Below are 21,162 nucleotides of genomic sequence, written 5' to 3'. Positions count from 1 at the left end.
TTAGAGATGCACACATTTTTAATGTCTAAAATTTAAGTTTTGTTCACTAAGTTAAATCTCAACTAAATGAGATCAAGATTAGATAGAGAGATAAATAGATGATAGAAAGATTGATATAGTTATAGATATATAACCACTTGTTGTTACTAGAAAGTCCAAAAACAAAAAGATGGCACAGAAAAGAATTGGGTACAAAGGAAAAGCTTGCAAATTACACAGGGCAGAAGTCCGGGGTAGGGCAGTAGCAGCTCTACTCTCCTCCCCAGGCTGCCTAGGAAAATATGATTGAGGAAATTATTTCCTGGGCTGAAAAAATTATAATTGCTCTCTGATGTCATCAGATCTCAATGATTTCCCATCAAACGTTTTCTTTCCTAGACCCCACGGGGGAGTTTAGCAACCACAGGAGGGCATCTCTAGTATTTGCCCCCGTGTGTAGGGTGCCACATCAGTCACCGTCCTACCCTGTCTTATTACTGCCTGCGTATTAGAACAGGACTAAACACACACTCTTCGTTGTTCTCTTCCAGGATTTCCAATGAGCACTCCCCCAAACTGCAGATCCGGAGTCACAGTTACTTGAGGGCCGTCAGTGAGGTCTCCATCAACCGAAGCCTAGACAGCCTTGACCCTGCGGGCCTGCTCACATCACCAAAGTTCCGCTCCAGGAATGAGAGCTACATGCGAGCCATGAGCACCATCAGCCAGGTGAGCCCTGTGGCTGCATCTGTGAACTGTACGAGGGTTGGTGGAAAACAAGAGGGCATGACGTGAGGAGGTTGACATCCCCCGGAATGATGCTGATGGGTCTGGCAGGAGGTCAGGTCTAAATGCTGCCTGGTTTGGTCACAGGGGGCTCCTGGTACCAACAGTCTACCAGCAGGGGAGGGGTCCTTGGCAGATGGATAAAGCACATCAGGGGAGTCCTTGGAAATTCATTAGCAGTCAGTTGGCACCAACAAATTAGTCATTAAGGAGTTGTTGGATGAGGCTTCGGTTGTAAAGATGTTTGAAGGATAGAAGGACAGGGTAGACATCATTGGCAAAACCAAGGCAGTGTCAAATCATAAAAGTATTAAGCAGGTAATCAAGACAGGGACCCAGGCACGGGAAATGAGATACGATCTATTTACCCCAACTGGGTCCTAGGTGAATATTGCATCTTGGTTATAAGACACAAGCCCAGTTCTAAGAACTGGTACCCAGAACTAGGGATGAAGACTCAGTAAAGGTGACTTAATGTTGCATCCGAAATATTCAGCTAAAGTTTCTTGGTGACTCCCACTGATGGTCTCAGAGAATGTGGGAGAGGGTTAGGCTGCCCAGACCAAGGGAGGGTTGAACCTAGGACTCCTGGAGGGCCTGACCCTGCAGCTTTCAGGGGCCACCAGGCGAGCAGGAGGTGGCTCCAGGGCTTCCTCTGGGAGGAAAAAGGGTATTTTTTTGTAATAATGTTTAGGAGCTCTGAATTTTAATTTCTATCACAAGTTTTAAAACTAAGCACCATACTATTAACTCAGCTCATATGCAGTGAGCAAAACACTGGGCCAGATTTTGCCAGCTAGTCAATGGTGAATAATGCCTAAATCCTGCTCCCCAAGTGTACAGTCTAATGGAGAGCATACAAAAAACGTGAAAGTGCTGTAAATAACAAACGTTATTTACTTGAACAAAAACACTCTGAGGTATGGGCTTCCCTGCTGGTGCAGTGGTTAAGAATCCACCTGCATTGTTCGATCCCTGGTCCGGGAAGATCCCACATGCTGTAAAGCAACTAAGCCCATGCGCCACAACTACTGAGCCTGTGCTCTAGAGCCCGCGAGCCACAACGACTGAGCCCACGTGCCACAACTACTGAAGCCAGCGAGCCACAACTACTGAGCCCACGTGCCACAACTACTGAAGCCAGTGAGCCACAACTACTGAGCCCATGTGCCTCAACTCCTGAAGCCAGCAAGCCACAACTACTGAAGTCCTCGCGCCTGGAGCCCGTGCTCTGCAACAAGAGAAGCCACCACAATGACAAGCCCACGTGCAGCAACGAAGACCCAATGCAGCTAAAAATTAATTAATTAATTAATTAGTTTTAAAAAAACACTCTGAGGTAGGTAGGGCAAGAATTAACCATAAGAGCTGCCTTTATTGGGTCAGGCACTGTGCCAACTGCTTCATATTTTCATAATATTCATTCTTATAAACACACTGTAAGATATGTAAGTAACCAGAAGTTAAATGGGACTTTCTTTGTGGTCACAAAATTGTCACCAAGATCCCAAATTGACTGAGTAAAAGGTGTTCAGTACCGAGGATTCTAAAGAGAGAGCTTCTAGGCATGGGGTCTAGGAATATGCATTTTAACAAATATTCCAAGTGATTCTAATAAAGCAATACATTAATAAAGAAGTATTTATTAACGTAGTATATATCTGAACTTTGAAAATGCTGGCCTAAAGCATATTCAAGGAATAATGAATTCTCAAGTGTAGTTAGAGCTCAGAATACTTAGAGCAATGGGAAATCTGTTCTGAATTTTGTCCTGGGGACATTTTTTTGTACATGGCCTTCCATTCAGGGCCCAGGGGACTGGACTTTATTCATTAGGAATGGGACTGATTGAAGATTAATTAAAACTTCAGCTTTTAAGCAGGCAAAAGATATGATCAGAACTTTGATGGAGGATAATTAATGTAGCAAAAAAAATGTAGGAAAGATTAGAGAGGATGAGAAAGAGGCTAGAGGCAGAGAAGCTAGTTTGAAAGACATTGTGATCATCAAGGTGAGAATTACTGCTACTGCTGGTGCTGCTGCTGCTGGTGGTGGTAGTGGTGAGGATAGTGGTGGAGATGGTGGTGAGGTGGTAATGCTGGTGGTGGTAGAGTTGGTGGTCATGGTGGTGGTAGTGGTGATAGTGAAGGTGGTAATGCTGGTGGTGGTGATAGACTAAGCACTGAAGCATCTCTGATCTGTCAGAGTGAGACCCCGAAATAGGACCACTGCTCTCATTTTGTCCCTACCATCAAAATAGAGCTCCCTGCTCTAAATGGGTTCTTGAAAAGCAAAGGCAGGGATCACAGCAAGGCTCCAAAAGCAGGGTAGGGCAGGAGTCAGGGAAAGCTGACATACTAGATTCCAGTATTTGCCTACTGTACATTTCCTCACTTTAAAGTAATCTCCAAAGGGAATTCCCTGGCGGTCCAGTGGTTAGGACTCTGCACTTCCACTGCCAGGGGCCAGGGTTCGATCCCTGGTCAGGGAACTAAGATCCCCCATGCCGCGCAGAGCAGCATGCAAAAATGAATGAATGAATGAATAAATAAATGTAATCTCCAAGAGTATGCACACTTATCTGTGCTAGGTACTGCTGTCCAGTGATACCCACTATCCCAACTCTTAGGTAAATATTTGGCACCTCATTTGGTGAAATTTGGACTTGCCTTGTTCTTACTTTTTTCACAGTAAACAATATAATATTTAAAACGTCTTTAAGCTTATCTTTATGCTGGACAGGCTCATGGTCATATAGCCTTCCAGAATTGCAAAATAGTCTACAAATCCCAGGTGTCATACCTGCAGAATACTTCGGTGGGTTTAGAATATTTCGTTGGAAAATGTTTATACACACTTACAGCTTTCATAATTTTACATGGTTAAAACAGGAGAGCAGGTCACTTCCCCATCAGGACATGCGTCTACACAGCTGCCTGCTTTTAGTCCCTATGCTGTAGATCTGACCTTCCTTGAGACAGTGTCACTTCCTGGTGACAACTTAGTAAAGTATCAACAAATCACTGAAAAGGCACATGTGGGCCTTGATCCAGGGGCGGGTCAAGTCTGCAATTCAGTGGCATGATCATTTCGCTTTTAGTAAAATACAGAAAGCAGAGCCATCCTAAATGGATTCCTAATGACACACCATTTTTCTAGTTCCATATTCAATTTTCAAGTAATAGAGTATCGTGAAGGATAATTTCAAACTTTCTATCGCAGTCCCAACGTTGTCATTATTCAAAGGGAATGGTTTCTTCTTCAAAGCAATCCTACTATACTCTAGGCTTTTCAAAAAGTAGTTGGTTTTTGTGATGTCGGAGATATTCTCTCTTACAGATCTTTAGTAGCAGCTCTAGTAGTATAGAATTTAAGTACATTATATCCTATTTCTCCTTAAAACCTGATATATTATTGATATATTATTCATCAAAGGCTCCTAGAAAGATCAAAGTAAAATGTTGTAAGCCAAGAAATTGGTCTAGAATAACTAAATTGTTTGTTTCTGCCATTCATACCTTACAGAAATAAAACATTCCTAAAAACAGACTGTGCTTGGATGATAGAGAAAAACTGAACACATTTTTATATGTTTAAAACCTTTCTGTATTTTTTTACTATATATACATCTAATAAAACAGGGGCTTTTAAAGTAAGACTTAAGAAGAAAGAATTATAGAAAGTCACATTTAAAAAAAATATTTGGTATAATAACTGTCATTTCCAAATTAGTTTAATTTACATCTCAATTTATTTCAAGTCCAAACCTCAAATATCTTCATCTGGAATCATAAACTAGAAGCTCACAGACATATTTTGTCCAGTAACATGTTGAGTTTCCACATCATTTTTTAATTTTTTTTTAAGAGGGACTCCATTATCTTTATTTATCTTTTTAATAGTTTTTTGGCCACGTTGGGTGTTTGTTGCTGTGCTCGGGCTTTCTCTAGTTGCAGCAAGCAGGGGCTACTCTTCGTTGCGGTACACAGGCTTCTCACTGTGGTGGCTTTTCTTGTTGAGGAGCACGGGCTCTAGGAGCACAGGCTTCAGTAGTTGCAGCACGTGGGCTCAGTAGTTGCAGCACATGGGCCATAGGGTACGCAGACTTCAGTAGTTGTGGCTCGTGGGCTCTAGAGCGCAGGTTCAGTAGTTGTGGGCTTAGTTGCTCCACAGCATGTGGGATCCTCCCAGACCAGGGATCGAACCCGTGTCCCCTGCATTGGCAGGCAGACTCTTAACAATTGCACCACCAGGGAAGTCCCACATCATTTTTAAAACATGAATGTATTAGGCAGTTATTGTGCTTGGTGGTAATACCAGCAGTTTAGCTGTGACTTTTGACCTAGATCATCCCTTCACTTTATATACACAAAGAAATGGAAACTCAAATAAATTAAGCATCTGTCAGCACCCAGCTAGTCAGTGACAGAACCTAGAAAACCCAGGTGTCCTGACTCCTAACTGGTAAGTTTCTCCAATGTCTGCTGGAATTGGGGTATGGGTGGCAATAATAATGCCAATAATAGTAGTAGTAATAATGAAAATGAGAATAATGGAATAGTTACCATGTATTGCTTACCTGATATAAGCTATAAGCTTTGCATATTATCTCATTAATTTCATAGCAACTATAAGAAAGATCATTTTTTAAATTTATGAAACTCAGTCTTAGAGAATTAGAGTAACTTGTCTCATTCTTCCCACTACACTATCTCACAAAATAATATCTAGTATTTATCGAATGCCTACCATGTGTCTTGAAATGTGCACTTGTATATTTCATTTTTTTATCCTTAAAGCATCCCTATGATGTAGGTATTATTATACGCATTTTAAAGATTAGGAAAATGAGGCTCAGAGAATTCAAGCGAATTGCCCATGATATAGTAGAAAGAGCATTAAACTACTCCTTCTTTCCATATAGAAAATAAATCCAAACAAATTTAAAATCGGAGCACTAACACAAAGTGACAAAAAATTTTAAATTAGGGGAATATGTGTATGATATTATGGTGAGAATTATAACTTTTAATAAAATAAGAATTATAGAAAACATAAAATAAAACATAGACATCTAATCTAACTAAAAATCAAATATTTCTGTGTAGCAAAAGACATCTTAAAGTTAAAATTGACAGGGGGAACATTTAAACACATCAAGAAAAAAGCTTAATGTTCCAGTTGCCTAAAGTGTTTCTACCAATTAGTATGAAAAGACAAACAACGTAAAAGAATTTGGGGCAAAGCTTATGAAATAGCAAATCAAAAGGGAAAAAAGTACCAAGTCCAATAAATATAGGAAAAGATGTTCATATACACTAGTAGGCTGGTAAAGATAAACTGAAACAGCACAATATCACTCTTAACCTATCAGGCAGCAAAAACAGCTAATACCCAGTACTGGTGACCATGTTGAGAAATGAGCTCTGACTTACTTGCTATTTGGGATGAATTGCTACAATTGTTTTTGAAAGTAACGTGGTAAAATCTACAAAAGGTAAAATAAATCTTTTGGCACGGGAATCCCACTTGTGGAACTTTATAATATAGAAATGAAAGTACCAGAATATAAAGATAAACAAACAAGGAAGTTGGTCATAGCATGGCCTCCAAGGACATACTTGAATCATCATCCACAAAGCAGTGGTTAAATAAATTATGGTCCAATCATACTATACAATATCCTGGAGGTGGTGGCTTAGTGTCTGAATCTCCCTGAGTCTCTGTATAAAAGCAGACAGAGCAACTAGATAGAAAAACTAAAAACTCATGGACAACATTTACAACAAAATCAGATGGCAAGATATTCCGTGAACCCAAAATGTAAGTAGATAGGAACAAACCACCAGTAGCCATAAGCCTGTGTTGCATCCACATCTGTGCCGGAGAACACAGAGGAAAACAATGACTTTCTTGATGGATGTGAGTAAAGCAGAAGGAAACCAGCAGCAGGTAGTTTGGGGGGGTGGGGTATGTATTTGAGAACAGCAGCCAAAACTGGGAAGGATTTACCTTCTCTAAGAGCAGGTAAATTCAAGGAGCCTGCAGTAAAATCAGGAGAGGTTGGGGAAATCTGAGCCTATGTATACACTGGAAACCAACCAACCAGTTTTTCCTTCAAGAAGAAGGCCCAGTTCTGAGAAGAAACAGTTGGGAATAGAATCAAATATGAGCAAGATAGAGACAATAGCAAAGAAGAAAAGAGAAGGTTCAGGTAAAAGTTGGGGGAAGGAACAAGAGAATCAGGAAATCTTGGAAAGCAACACAATGCTAAAACAATAGAAGAGGAAGCCCTGTGGAAAATTCAGGGGGAAAATCCTGAATGTATCACCTTCTCAAGGTCAGAAAAACTAATTTTACTGAGAAATGAGGAACAAAAAAATATCCACTTTAAATCACAAAGTCACTATAATAAAGAAAAGGGAATAAGGAGCAGAATAACATTCCTACAGAAAATGAAAGCATGCCAGAAAGACACACCCATGAAATAGATCAAAACTGTAACACACTCTCTCAAAATAAGCTAAAAGATATTAAGAAAATGACATAAGACATGGGAGGAAAAGATATATCTGAATTTTCAAAAACTTAAAAATGATGTCACAGAACTCAGGAAAGAATTAGAAGTAAAAGAAAAATCATTTCGGAAATGAAGATTAGACTGAGGGAATAGAGGAGCAAATGAATGAGACATTTTATACACTGAGAAAAATAGAACCTGAAAAGGAGGAAGAATTTTTAAATCAAGAAAAAAGAAGAAGAGTTAAAAAGGATTCAAGAGAAATTGATAAATATGGAAGATAGGCAAAGATTGACCATAGAGATAACAGAAGTCTCTGAAGAAGATAATCAAAGCAAAGGACCAGAGCAAATAATAAAACATTAAAGAAAACATCCCTGAAATAAAAAGATTCAAAAGAATATACCATGTACCTGAGAAACTGACCCAAAACAATAAATACCAAGACATAGTCTAGTAAAATTACAGGATTTTGAAGAATTAAAAAAAAAAAAAAAAAAAAAAAAGAACCACCACCCCCCCTTTGGACTTCTAGACAAAAAAAGCAAGTGACTTAAGAAAGAACAAAAATTAAATTATCATCAGACTCTATAATAACAATAGTTTATGCCAAAAGAAAATTGAGTAATCTGTTATTATAGTCAAGGGGGAAAATGTGAACCAAAGATTTTATATCCAAAAAAAACTGACTTTCAACTCTAAAAAGCATGGGCACACTATTAAAAGCATGGATGAATGCAGGGAATATTGTTTCCATGAACCCATCCTGAGGCATCTACCAGACAGTGAGCTTTAGACAAACCAAAAGACCAAATGTAAGAACTAGTGGCAAACAGATGCATGACTTTACTTCTGGACTCTCCATTCTGTTCCATTGGTCTGTATGTCTGTCCTATGTCAGTGCCAAACTGTTTTGATTATTGTAGCTTTGTAGTAAGTTTTGAGATCAGGAAGTATAAGTCCTTCGGTTTGGTTTTGGAAATTATGATGTATCAATGTATTTTTCTTCATGTTTCTTGTTCTTGGATCCCAACAATGAACACTAGGAGTTTTGGAAAGAAAAGAGAAAGCAGAAGGAAGGCAATTGCTAACGAAAAAATTGTCCCAGAACTGAAAGACATGAATTTGCAGATTAAGAGGGCCCACACAGTACCCAGCAAAACGGATGGAGAAAGATCCACACAGAGAATGCCATGGTGAAACATTAGATCATTTGGTACCTAAAAAGGTTCTAGAAGGGATGGGGCAAACCAGCTCACATGGAAAGGCTCAGGAATGAGAAAGGCATCCACTTGCTCAATCTCTAGCACACACGGAGGCTAAGAGACAAGGAGCAAAGCCTGGAAACATCTGAAGGAAGAAGGGATACAGCTAGAATTCTAAATGCAAGCATGCTCTCCCTTAATGGTAGAGGTGGGGTACAGACATTTCCATCAATGTGAGGTGGCGCCTTCCCAAGAAAGCACTGGAAGATGTGCTCCACTGAAAGGAGGGAATAAAATAAGGAAGAGGGAACAGGGGCTTCACCACAGGCTAGATAATAAAGGGCACCCCTGGAATGATGGGGAAGGGAGATCCCAGGACAGCAGTGGGCTTGGCAGCCATAGATTGCAGTAGGATAGGAAACTCTAAGAGGGATGCTTCAAGGGCAGGAAGGAAAGCAAGAGGTCTATGAACATATCAAGAGATTCACATAAGCATGTGTTCCGCAATATGGATGCAAACAGCATAAGATCCAACTGGAAGAATTGAAAATGGTTGCCTCTGGGGAGGGAGAATTGGGGGTGGGATGGGTGGGTCAGGGGTCTGCTCTTTGTCTTTATAAGCCATCTAGAACTATTTGACCTATATTTGTGTCTAAGTTGGATAAAGAATCATCTTTTTATATGAAAAATGTAGTGGCAAGCATTAAATGTATAGTTATTTGTAAAACTAAGACTAATGAGAGCTACAGTGGGAGAGAACGTGTATGTTATATGCTCTGATAATGTCAATCTAGCACAACTATTTTTAAATGAGGGAATAATAGAGACAGCAGATGCAAAAAAAAAAAAAGAATTGTGAACTGTCTTCAGTAATGGGGTTGGGCAGTGGTGGTATTAGTATGCTATTCTGAGGCTGTTGTGTACGTACTGTGGAAGAAAGCAAATGAATTATTGTAGTATATCACAATTCCATCATCTTCTGTGTCCTTGAAAACCAGGATTTTTAATATGCGATAAAGATATACGTATAAATATAACATAGAAGAAGTTACATAAAAACACTACAGTGTGAATTTGAATTAGATGTATTCATAACCTAGTTCTCTGTCCATTGAAAGGCCTAGGAAGAATGACCAACCCTGTAGCAATGACAGTGAAGCTTCCTGGTGCCCAAATTGTGTTCTTGTGATACCATTTACCACTAAAAGAAAAAAGGCTTTCTGGAAAAATACTAATTTCAGGACTGGGCAGGAAAGATGCAAGATAAGTTTTGAATAACTTGTCATACCAGGTACAGAGGAAGTTATCAAAGACCACTGGTCTCATGTCAAAAGGACCCAGGAGCCAACCTAAGAGGTTCCCACTGGCCACAGATGGGACAGATGAATTAAGTAAGAATGAAAATCGAAGTGGATTTAAAACTGTCAAATACTTTAAAATCTATGAGTCCATTTTGATACTTTTAAAAATTAACTGGTCATGTTTAGTAGATACAAGAAAACAAATTTATTATCTTAAAAATTAGTAAATAGAGACATCCCTGGTGGTCCAGTGGTTAAGAATCCACCTTCCAATGCAGGGGATGCAGGTTCGATCCCTGATCGGGGAACTAAGATCCCATATGCTGCGGGACAACTAGAGAGCCCATGCACCGCAACGAAGAGCCCACACTGCAGCTAAGACCTGACGCGGCCAACTAAATAAATAAATAATATATTTTTTTTAAATTAGTAAATAAAAGGGAAAAGAGCAAACATCTGCTGTTACTGTGTGAACTGAACCCACTAACCAAATAATATGAGAGGAAGCATTTCTTTATTTAAAAAAAATTCCAACTAGTGACTGTAAAAGTTGGTAGAACCAAGAATATCACCATTTTGCAACCCTCAATGAACTAATGGATCTAGGCACTGAGCATCGATGACTCCCAACAGCATAAAAAGAGAGATAACCAGACATAATGTGCTTGCTGATGAGACAGCCCATGACACATGACCTCTAGTCTTGCCAAAGAGATTGAACCTGAGTCTGATCAAGCCTCTGGATCCAACTTTCAAATTTCAGGAAACACGAAGGACAGTGGAACATGCTAAATCCTCCATGTGCAGGAAATCAGCAAATCCAGACTCTGGGAAACTTTCCAGGTCAAACGCCCCAGGTGCTTCAATAGATAAATTGTAATATTTGTTAAAAACAGGTGGAGGGAGGCCTGAATATTAAAAGTGAATTAAAAGGTATCATAAATTTTAAAAATGGGTAAGACCAAACTGTAGAGTCTAGGGATGCACATCTAGGTGAAAAAAACATAAATGCAAAGGAGTGCTTACAATAAAACTCAGAGCAGTAGTTACTTTTGGAGGGAGGGTGGGGGCTGTGGATAGGATGGGGTCTATGGAGGGGCTTCTAGGTGCCTGAGAAAATTCTGTTCCTTGATCTGAGTACTAGGTACAAGGGTGTTGGCTTTATTATAATTCACAAGCTATGCATTTATTTTGCATGGTTTTCTGTATCTGTATATAATAAAAACAAAAAGTTAAAAGAGAATGAAGGGGCTTCCCTGGTGGCGCAGTGGTTAAGAATCCACCTGCCAATGCAGGGGACACAGGTTCGAGCCCTGGGCGGGGAAGATCCCACTTGCCACGGAGCAACTAAGCCCGTGCGCCACAACTACTGAGCCTGCACTCTAGAGCCCGCGAGACACAACTACTGAAACCCGTGCACCTAAAGCCCATGCTCCTCAACAAAAGAAGCCACCGCAATAAGAAGCCTGTGCACCCCATTGAAGAGTAGCCCCTGCTCAACGCAACTAGAGAAAGCCTGCGCCCAGCAACGAAGACCCAACACAGCCCAAAATAAAGAGATATATAAATAAATTTATGAAAAAAAAAAGAGAGAGGGGCTTCCCTGGTGGCACAGTGGTTGAGAATCTGCCTGCCAATGCAGGGGACACAGGTTCGAGCCCTGGTCTGGGAAGATCCCACATGCTGCAGAGCAACTAGGCCCGTGAGCCACAACTACTGAGCCTGCGCGTCTGGAGCCTGTGCTCCGCAACGAGAGGCCGCGATAGTGAGAGGCCCGCGCACCGTGATGAAGAGTGGTCCCCACTTGCTGCAACTAGAGAAAGCCCTCGCACAGAAACGAAGACCCAACACAGCCAAAAATAAATAAATAAATAAATAAATTTTAAAAAAAGAGAGAGAGAATAAAGAAGGAGAATCTATTAAGAATATAAATATAAAATAGAAGGTTAAGTGGAAAAAAACAGGTTGCAGAATTATTCAATATATTTACTTTCTGATTCATTTTTTATGAAAAATAGGGTAGGAGGCACTAATACCCTCTGAAAGGTAATCATCCAAGTTTAATTGTTGTTACCTTGATAGGGATAGATACTTTACTATTTCTTTGTGATGTTTGATTAATAGGGGAAAATCTAATAATAATAATAAATATATATGTATAGTTTGTTTTACTTTTTACTTTGAAATCATTCCAAACTGACAAAAGAGTCACATGTAAAATAAAAAGACCTCCTGTACATCACTGACCCAGATTCATACTCATTGATTATTAAAGTTTTGGCTCATTTGCTCACTCTCTGTATATTTGACAATTAGTTGCAAATATCATGTCCCTTTACCTCTAAATGCACCTCCAACTATCTCCTAAAAACAAGTATATATTATATATATAATTTTTAAATATGGACATATATAATTATTAGCCTTGAAAATGTGCAGGGATCTTATATCAAATTAGATAAAGTATATGAAAATACTACTTTAAACTGTAAAGAATTATTATTAAGAAATATATGTCTCTTTTCCACTTGATATGCTTTAAGGTAATTGAAGTTTAAAGAAATTAGCCATTATTGGACTGCATCTTCATATAACACAAAATGAAGACAGGCAAAAATTGCCATCATTTTCAGTATATGCTCTAAGCTTAATTATAGTTTAATCTGTTAAATTTTCAATTACTCATGAATTTGATATTAAGGAAATTTGACATACGAAGTTCTAGAAGGTAGCAGAACTTTGAAGAATGCTGCCACACCTCTATCAAATCAGCTGCAAAGTGAGAAATTGACAGAAGCACCTGCTCTGGCTTTTTTTTTTTTTTTAAGGTGGTGCTCAAATCCAATGTAAATTATGTACAGAGGAATATAATAATAAAAACTGATTCTTCGAAAAGGGAAGACCTCATTTGGAAGAATATTAAAACACATTTATAAACAATTTGTGGACCATATCAGCTTTTACAGAGAAGAATGAAACCTTCTTTAAATAGTATGTAGATAGTTTGAAAATCTCAATAGTGCCTTTCAAGATTTTGACATCTGGGTTTGGTCAATTTTTGTGCATGATGTGGGTATCTTGTCAGAAAATATAAGGCCTGTTTTTATACTTTGCACTAAATTAAGTTTCAGTCGATGCAAATTATTTGACGAACTAGTCACTTCCAAAGGCACAATAAAAATACTAGTTTCTAAAACGTTTGTGCTAAAATTACAGCCTCATTGAAATATACGAAATCTGACCGTAGGCCTATAAAATTGGCCCCTAGGTTTGCAATGATAAATAAGGAAGAATTAGCACCTTGGCGTGCCCTGATGTAAGATTTCCCTACACCACGCTTCCTTGCATTCTAAAAACAAAGTTCTTTTTTTTTTTTTTTTTTTTTTTAATTAATTAATTAATTTTTTAAAAAAATACAGTTTAAAAGGATTCTGTAAGGAATTAAAGGTATTTAACTAAAACAAAAAGAAGTGAAAAACAAAGTTCTTTTTCTTTAGAATTTAATTGACTATTTGGGATCATAAACTAGATACCATTCTACTATAGTCTGTCAGGTAGAGGAAATAAAATGCGCTGGAGTTTACTGCAATCGGACGGGGAGCTCTTCTGGGGGATGCACTTTGGAGACGCTCCGAGGGCGAGGCGGCTTCTCCCCCGGAGCAGCGCGGTGTTACGGTCCCGTCTCGCCCGCAGGTGAGCGAGATGGAGGTGAACGGGCAGTTCGAGTCGGTGTGCGAGTCGGTGTTCAGCGAGCTGGAGTCACAGGCGGTGGAGGCCCTGGACCTGCCGATGCCCAGCTGCTTCCGCATGCGGAGCCACAGCTACGTGCGCGCCATCGAGAAGGGCTGCTCGCAGGACGACGAGTGCGTGTCGCTGAGGTCTTCCTCCCCGCCGCGCACCACCACCACCGTGAGGACCATCCAGAGCAGCACGGGTGAGTGGGCAGAGCTGGCCCCGCGCCCGGGGGGCGGCACGACTGCCCCCAGACACTGCACGTGGTCCCCTCGCTGTTATCACACGGTCACCCGTCACCAAACCCCACCCACACCCCGGGAGGCAGCGCCTCTGCTCCCCTGCCCGCCTCTATCCCCAGCCTCCGGCCACATCCACGCACCCCCTTCTTCCTCCATCTCCATCTCTGGTACCAACAGAGGAGACTGCAACTGTGGGACCAAGAGGGATGGCACAGGGGGAAGATCGTCCCCAAACGCCCACACAACATCCTAGGACCAGCACACTCATCCCACCCAACTCCTCCTCTCCATCATCAGGCCCCGACTTTTAGGGGTGTGACCCCTCCAGGAATCAGACAACCTGATTGTTGAGCATCACAGAGTTGGAAAGCTTTTTAAATTCCAAGATATCCACAAAATGACTCTCCCAAAAGACCTGAAGAACCACTGCGACAAAATTAGAAATGGATGATGCAGTAATATTGATTGCACAGTTTATGAGTTTTCTTTCCTTATAACAGAAGGCAGATTTATTTCATCATTTTAAAACCTCCTGACTATATGCATACGGAACCTCCTTTTCCCTCTAAACTGAATTTAGGTTTATGCTGCTACACTGTCTTTTGATCTGATTTTAGTCAGAGAGGCACAGCAGAGCTTAACTGGTTTCCATGACACTGGACCTACATTGGAACATAGCCATAGATTGTGTGTGACAGTGTACGTGTGTTTTTTGGGTTTTGGGGTGCTTCTTTAATAACATTTGGGTCCAAGAAGAAAATCTCCTCCATAGTTAACTAGTCTTAACTTTGATGGAATTCAGCATTACTCCAATAAAGACTAATTCTACAAAAAGATCATCAAACCAAGAGTCAAGATAAATAATGATGAATTAATTAGAAGGAAGAGTCTGTGCTAGACTATTGTATCCTTCAGTTTTTGTTCTAGGTGCCTCAAGTGTAATTATCATTCAGCCTAGAACTTTTGCAGGCTTGAGAATTAATAGGTTCTCAAACCTGAATTAAAATCCTACTAACTAGAAAGACAGGGTTGAGATAGAATTTGCAAATAACCATTAGAGGTGAAACAATAGGCATTCCTTCTGGACCAATGCAAATTGGGATCTCAGGATTAGGGGAAAGATGCTTCTAGACGTTACCCTGGCTCAGCAGCCCCACCAGAGCCCAGCAGCTCTGCCCCTGGCTGGCTGTCTCCCACCAGAGATGGGGGCTGTGCATTCTTGCTCACTAGGAAATTTCGCAAGAACAGCCCAGACAAGATTAATAAGTTAAATAAGGTTGATTCAGGAAATGAACACATTTTTTAATTCATTCATGGGCATACTTATGTGTGTTTACATTTGTGCACTAAGTGTGGCTTGAAGGTCTGCCTGTGCCTCTAGCTCCTCACTGCGTCTTTGGTGTTTCCTTGTTTCCCTGCCCCTACCTCCAACTCCCCCCCCAGCCCTCTTCCGTGTCTGGTCCGTTCTCTGTATAGCGGCCTCGTCACCCGCCAGCTACTCTTCTGTGCTGCAGTTACTCCTTAAACATGCAAAATGCAGATCCTTGCCCAGAAGGGCCGAGGGAAGGAAAAGGGCTACTGGTTCACCTCCACCTCCACCGCCCCTGCAGGGAGCAGTGTTGTGGGTAAAGTGACAAGGACTCCAGAATGGCTGTTTTCAGATCAACTAAGAGGCGTTTGTGTTTCGTCCTTTAAGAGACAATTTACTTACTCTTTGTACTGTGCTCTTCACCCCAAATACCCTATTCTGACCTTCCTAAGACCCTTCCCAGCTGCTCTGGGGGTTTCCAGAGTTCAAACAATAAAAATCCAGATAAAATCCAGGTTGCCAGTTACATCGGAATTGCAGATCAATAGTGAATACTTCTGTAGTGTAAGTATATCCCAAATATTGCATGGGACCTACTTATACGACAGAATTATCTGTAGTGTCTGTAGTGTTTGCTAAATCTGACAAGCCTATCAGAGAAGGAAGTGAGCAAGGCCTAGGAGGGCGTCCTGTGCTGTTCCATTTAGAATGTAAATTAAGGGACTTCCCTGGTGGCACAGTGGTTAAGAATCTGCCTGCCAATGCAGGGGACACAGGTTCCATCCCTGGTCAGGGAAGATCCCACATGCTGCAGAGCAGCTAAGCCCGTGTGCCACAACTACTGAGCCTGCGTTCTAGAGCCCTCAAGCCACAACTACTGAGCCTGCGTGCCACAACTACTGAAGCCCGCGTGCCTAGAGCCCATGCTCTGCAACAAGAGAAGCCACTGCAATGAGAAGCCCATGCACCGCAACGAAGAGTAGCCCCCGTTCGCCACAACTAGAGAAAGCCCACATGAAGCAATGAAGACCCAACACAGCCAATAAAATAAAATAAAATAGAATGTAAATTAAATTGGAGGGGTTTTAGCCAGAGGCCCTATGTGGGAGAACAGCCAAATAATAAAAGAAATAAATGAAAACATCACGGAGATGACAGCAACTGCTCCATCTTGGGCTCCACATGCCTTGTCCTAAGTCCTGGACCCCGTCCACCTGCAGCCTTCTAGATGGGAAGGCTCCAGGCTTGGCTGCAGCTGCAGGGGTTTAGGGGCAGGAAGATATCACAGGGAATGGTGAAGCATAAAATATCAGAGTTTTGTACAGGACAGCCAGTGACTTCGCCCTTCATCATCCAAGTCAACATTATGATATATCATTTTTACAGTCAGGGAAAAGTAAGCAAACTATTTAAGGGCTAAATATTACAGTAGATTCTAAGTAAGGCCTTTAGAATTCTAATATCACTTTTCACAATTTCTCTATGCCATGAATTGGTTCTTTTTAAAAAGTCACTTTAGGATATAATAAGATTCTGTGCCCTTCATTCTACTGCTCTCATAATTCCTGGGTTTCCTCCTTACCCCTCTTCTTTCTCTCTCTCTCTCTCTCACACACACACACACACACAATTTTCCCTTTCTCTGTCACGTGATGTCAGTACCATCATATTTTCTTCTGCTGGTTTCCTTCCATAGAAAATCTACTTTCTCATAGGACCTACTAATTTTTGAAAGCGTGCGCTCATCTGTGTTAATCAGGAACTGACTTTGCTCTAATTTTAACCATTTCCCCATGTACACAGGTCAGATTTACATCCGCGTTGGGACATGACGTAGATTTCTCCTTTGCTCATTATTCTTGGGACATTTACAACAGATTCCATTTGTCCTAAACTTCCCTTTGCCTGAAAAACAATGCTTCGTTTTTGTCAAATGCAGTTAATAGCTATACCTTCTCTCCCCATGACAGTCCGCATTCTGAGTCTTTGATTTTTGTGTCAGCCCATTTTGAATGGTTCAGATTTTCAACAAAATAGACTATTAAGCTTTTCTCCTCCAGCCTTGTCCATTGTTCATCTGAGCAAAATGACACCACCGACAAAGGTCCACAACAGTGTCTACTGCCACGTGGGAGAATCAGGAAGATGGGCTTGGCTCTAAATGGCCCTAAGGAGCCCCGAGTAAAATGATCAAGGATTAATGGAGCCTCAGGGGCCAACTAGGAGCTGAGTTAGGGAGTGATTTATAGTTATGCTTCTTTTGGTTTATTGACTTTTCAGTTTATCTAACTATGATACAGTCCTATGTTATCTCAGCTTATCATCTGCTTCAAGCACGCAGATAATCTCTCCATCTAATAGATTCAACAGGTTTTTATATAATCATCGCACCTGGGACTATTTGGTGAGGATTAGCGCTACTGTAGGAAAGTAAAAATTTTAAGAGGGCAGTTAGCCCTATGACTGTGGGAAAACAAGCACCCTTACCTCAATCGTCTGACTATTTTAGGTGAAAGTAGAACTTGGTGTTAGAAACAGACCCAGACCTCCACTTCAGAGTACTGGATTCGACTGGCCTCCTTGTGGAATATACAAATGCAATTGTATGCATTTAAGGATGAGGTTTCTTTTTACTTCCTACGCTAAGCATCCAAGATCTATCAAAAGCATTACCACATTGCAGCTAGACAGACTACAATATGGTGACACCAGGGGCCTGAATAAGCAAAAATAGTGTATCATCGTCAGTGGATCTACTCATACAGATACACAGACGCACACGTGGTCAGAAGAGACAAAATACATCGTTTGTAGTTGTTACCCAGCAAGTAGTAGGCAGGAGGGTCAGTGGGTATGGACAGAGGGAGATTTTTTTCAATAAGCACATATTGCTTGTCATGATTTTAAAAGCCAATATAATATTTGAATTAAAATAATACTCTTTGACAGAAATAGGCAGACTATCATGATATATGCTTCTCTGGTCTTTTAAGTTTTCCCTTTGAAATTACAAGTTTTTGAAGGAAGCTTTATGTAGCAATAATATAATATTTATAAAGAGTAAGTATATGCCACACTGTTGCTCAAGTTTGGCCTGTGTGCTATATTTCTTTTATTAGCGGAAGCTCTTAGAAATGGATGGGGTTGAACCGGTCTCCTGTTCTTGATGGAGCCCCCAGGAAGGGCAGCGAGGGCCCAGGACAGAGCGTCACCCTGGCGAGGAGCCAGGGCCCTCCAGCAGGGAGCCAACACGCTTTGCCCTCTTGAGTGCGGCTTGGGGCCGCGGTGATCACAGCATGTTTTTCCAGTTTGATTTTTCTAACAAGAGAGATGGCATTGTCCTTTAAACAGAGACACGCTCTTCCATAATCTTAACCTCACACACTTTCCCAGCTCCAGATACAAACGCAGTTCCCTTTTTGAGCACCTGAGGTCGGGGCTGATGTCCCAGGAGCTCTCACAGGTTTGGGTCCTCACATGCAGGCAGCCATCCCATCTAGAAGACCACACCAAACCTGCCTTCCAGCACCCTACACTCCGATCCCATACAGCCCGCTTCCCCCCCCACACCCAGCAACAGCAACAAACCCTAAGCACACAAGATCTTAAGCAGAATAACATTAAGGTAGTAATTTACATTTATAACACACATGCTAGGCATTCAATAATGGAGGAAAAAAAGGTAAGAGAAGATGCAGAAAAATACTTGTTTTACTCCGATGTAATTGACATACTACATTGTCTAAGTTCAAGTAACTGTGATTTTAAAACTCCCAACAAACAAAAGTCCAGGACCGGAGGGATTCACAGGCGAATTCTATCAAACATTTACAGAGGAGTTAACATCTATCCTTCTGAAACTATTCCAGAAAATTGCAGAGGAAGGAACCCCCCCCCAAGCTCATTCTATGAGGTCACCATCACCCTGATGCTAAAACTGGACAAAGATACCACACTGTGTACGTTTAAGGTGTAGAATGAGTTGATCGGATACATTCATATGATTAGCACCACAGTGTTAGCTAACACCTCCATCACAGCACATAATTACCACCTCTTTTCTGTGGTGAGAACATTTAAGACCTAGTCTCTCAGCAACTTTGAATGTAATACAGTATTGTTGACTATAATCACGGTTCTGTGCATTCGATCTCCAGAACTTATTCATCTTCTAAATGGAAGTTTGTTCTTTTGACCACTGTCTTCCCCTTTCCTCCACCCTCCCGCCCCTAGTAACCACCACTCTACTCTCCGTTTCTAAGAGTGCAGCTTTTTTAGATTCCACATGTAAGTGAGATTATGCAGTATTTCTCTTTCTCTGACTTATTTCACTTAACATAATGCCCTCAAGGTCCACCCACGTTGTCACAAATGGCAGGGTTTCCTCCTTTTTGTGGCTGAATAATGTTCCATTGTGTATCTATATACCACATCTTCATCCATCCATCCCTCCATGAACACTTATGTTGTTTCCATATCTTGGCTATTGTGAATAATGCTGCAGTAATTAGCAAAAAAAAAAAATACTTAAGTACCTCACCAACTCCATACTCAACAACTGTTTGGGGACTTCCCTGGTGGTCCAGTGGTAAAGAATCCACCTTCCAATGCAGGGGACGTGGGTTCGATCCCTGCTCAGGGAACTAAGATCCCACATGCTGCGGGGCAACAAAGCCCACATGCCACAACTACTGAGCCCTCACACCACAACTAGAGAGAAGTCCACGTGTCTCAGCTAAGACCCAATGCAGCCAAAAGTAAATAAATAAAAAATAAATCATTTAAAAGTCTGGATAATCAAGGTGACTTTCCCAGGGAAATAGCGTTGCTGTTAAAACAAGTTGAATCATAAAATATTAGCAATAGAAACTTCTACATCATCCAATCCAGGGGTCTGAAACTACAGCCTATGAGCCAAATCTAACCTGCTGCCTATTTTTGTAAAAAAAATTTATGGGAACAGAATCACATCCATTTGTTGACACATTGTCTGTGGCTAAGTAGTTGCTCCAGAGACCGTATGGTCCAGAAAGCCAAAAATGTTTACGCTCTGGCCCTTTACCGAAAGAGGCTGCCACCCCTGATCTAATCCACAGAACCCCTTTTAAGGTAGGAAAACCAAGGCCCAAAGTGGTGGGCTTCTAGCTGGAGGCAAAGTCAGAATAAAACCCCAGGTGAGCCTTAGCCCTTTGCTTGTTTGAGCCCCAGCTCTACAAATTCATGGAGAATCCTAAGAGTTCAGAGGAAGCTCACTTCTTTCTAACAGGCGCAAAGTTAATTAACAGGTTGTTTTTATAAAGCAATGAGGGAAAAGTTCAGAAGTCCAAAGGACACACAGTGGTCAGCAATTTTTTTAAACGAAGAGCCTTTCTTTTCTATTCAAGATAAGAACAAGTAATAAATTTCAGATCTTGCCTGGACTGGTCCTTTTCCCTCTGCTTGTGAAGCTCCCTTCCTTGAATTTCTCCAAACATCCAAGTAGAACTGGAGATTTCCACTTCCTCCCATCTTATAAGGCCTAGACCAAAAAAAAAAAAAAAAAAAAAGGCAAGATTTGTAGTACAACTTATGCCTCTTGTGAGGCAACTGCTCTGTTTTTTACATCTGAGAAAACTGACAGTGATGACTTTTGGAAGAATTTTGGTTATAACGTTTCTTCTTTGGGACCCTCAAGGTGACATTCTTCTGCACTCTAAGTAGAAATATTATGAAGTCATAAAATGCAAAAGTCCTGTCGACACTGAGGAAGACAGAGGGTCTGAAGAGTGTCTTCTGCTTTCATCTCCTCCAGGGTTTTGCTGCATATAAATCACCTCTCGGGGGTGTGGAGAGAAGGGAACCCTCTGACACTGTTGGTGGGGAATGTAAATTGGTGTAGCCACTATGGAGAACAGTATGGAGGTTCCTCAAAAAACTGAAAACAGAGTTGCCATATGATCCTGCAATCCCACCGCTGGGCATATACCCAGACAAAACTATAATTAAAAAAGGTGCATGTACCCCTATGTTCATAGCAGCACTGTTTACAATAGCCAAGACATAGAAACAGCCTAAATGTCCATAGACAGACGAATGGATAAAAAAGACG

General features: G+C 41.0%; 1 protein-coding gene across 22 annotated transcripts in view; it reads left to right on the top strand.

The window, feature by feature from the left end:
• Positions 1-21,162, top strand: part of DLGAP1 (DLG associated protein 1) — an 850,590-nt gene that overhangs the window by 672,011 nt on the left and 157,417 nt on the right. For all 22 annotated transcript variants that reach the window (XM_082418629.1, XM_082418618.1, XM_082418633.1 and 19 more), the window contains 2 exons: positions 531-708; positions 13,485-13,725. In XM_082418629.1, the coding sequence (XP_082274755.1) occupies positions 531-708; positions 13,485-13,725 (419 nt within the window). The remainder of the gene's footprint in view (positions 1-530; positions 709-13,484; positions 13,726-21,162) is intronic.

The sequence above is a fragment of the Balaenoptera physalus genome, assembly GCF_965194825.1.
Source record: "Balaenoptera physalus genome assembly, chromosome: 12".
NCBI lineage: Eukaryota > Metazoa > Chordata > Mammalia > Artiodactyla > Balaenopteridae > Balaenoptera > Balaenoptera physalus.
This window is presented reverse-complemented; position numbering and strand designations above follow the sequence as displayed.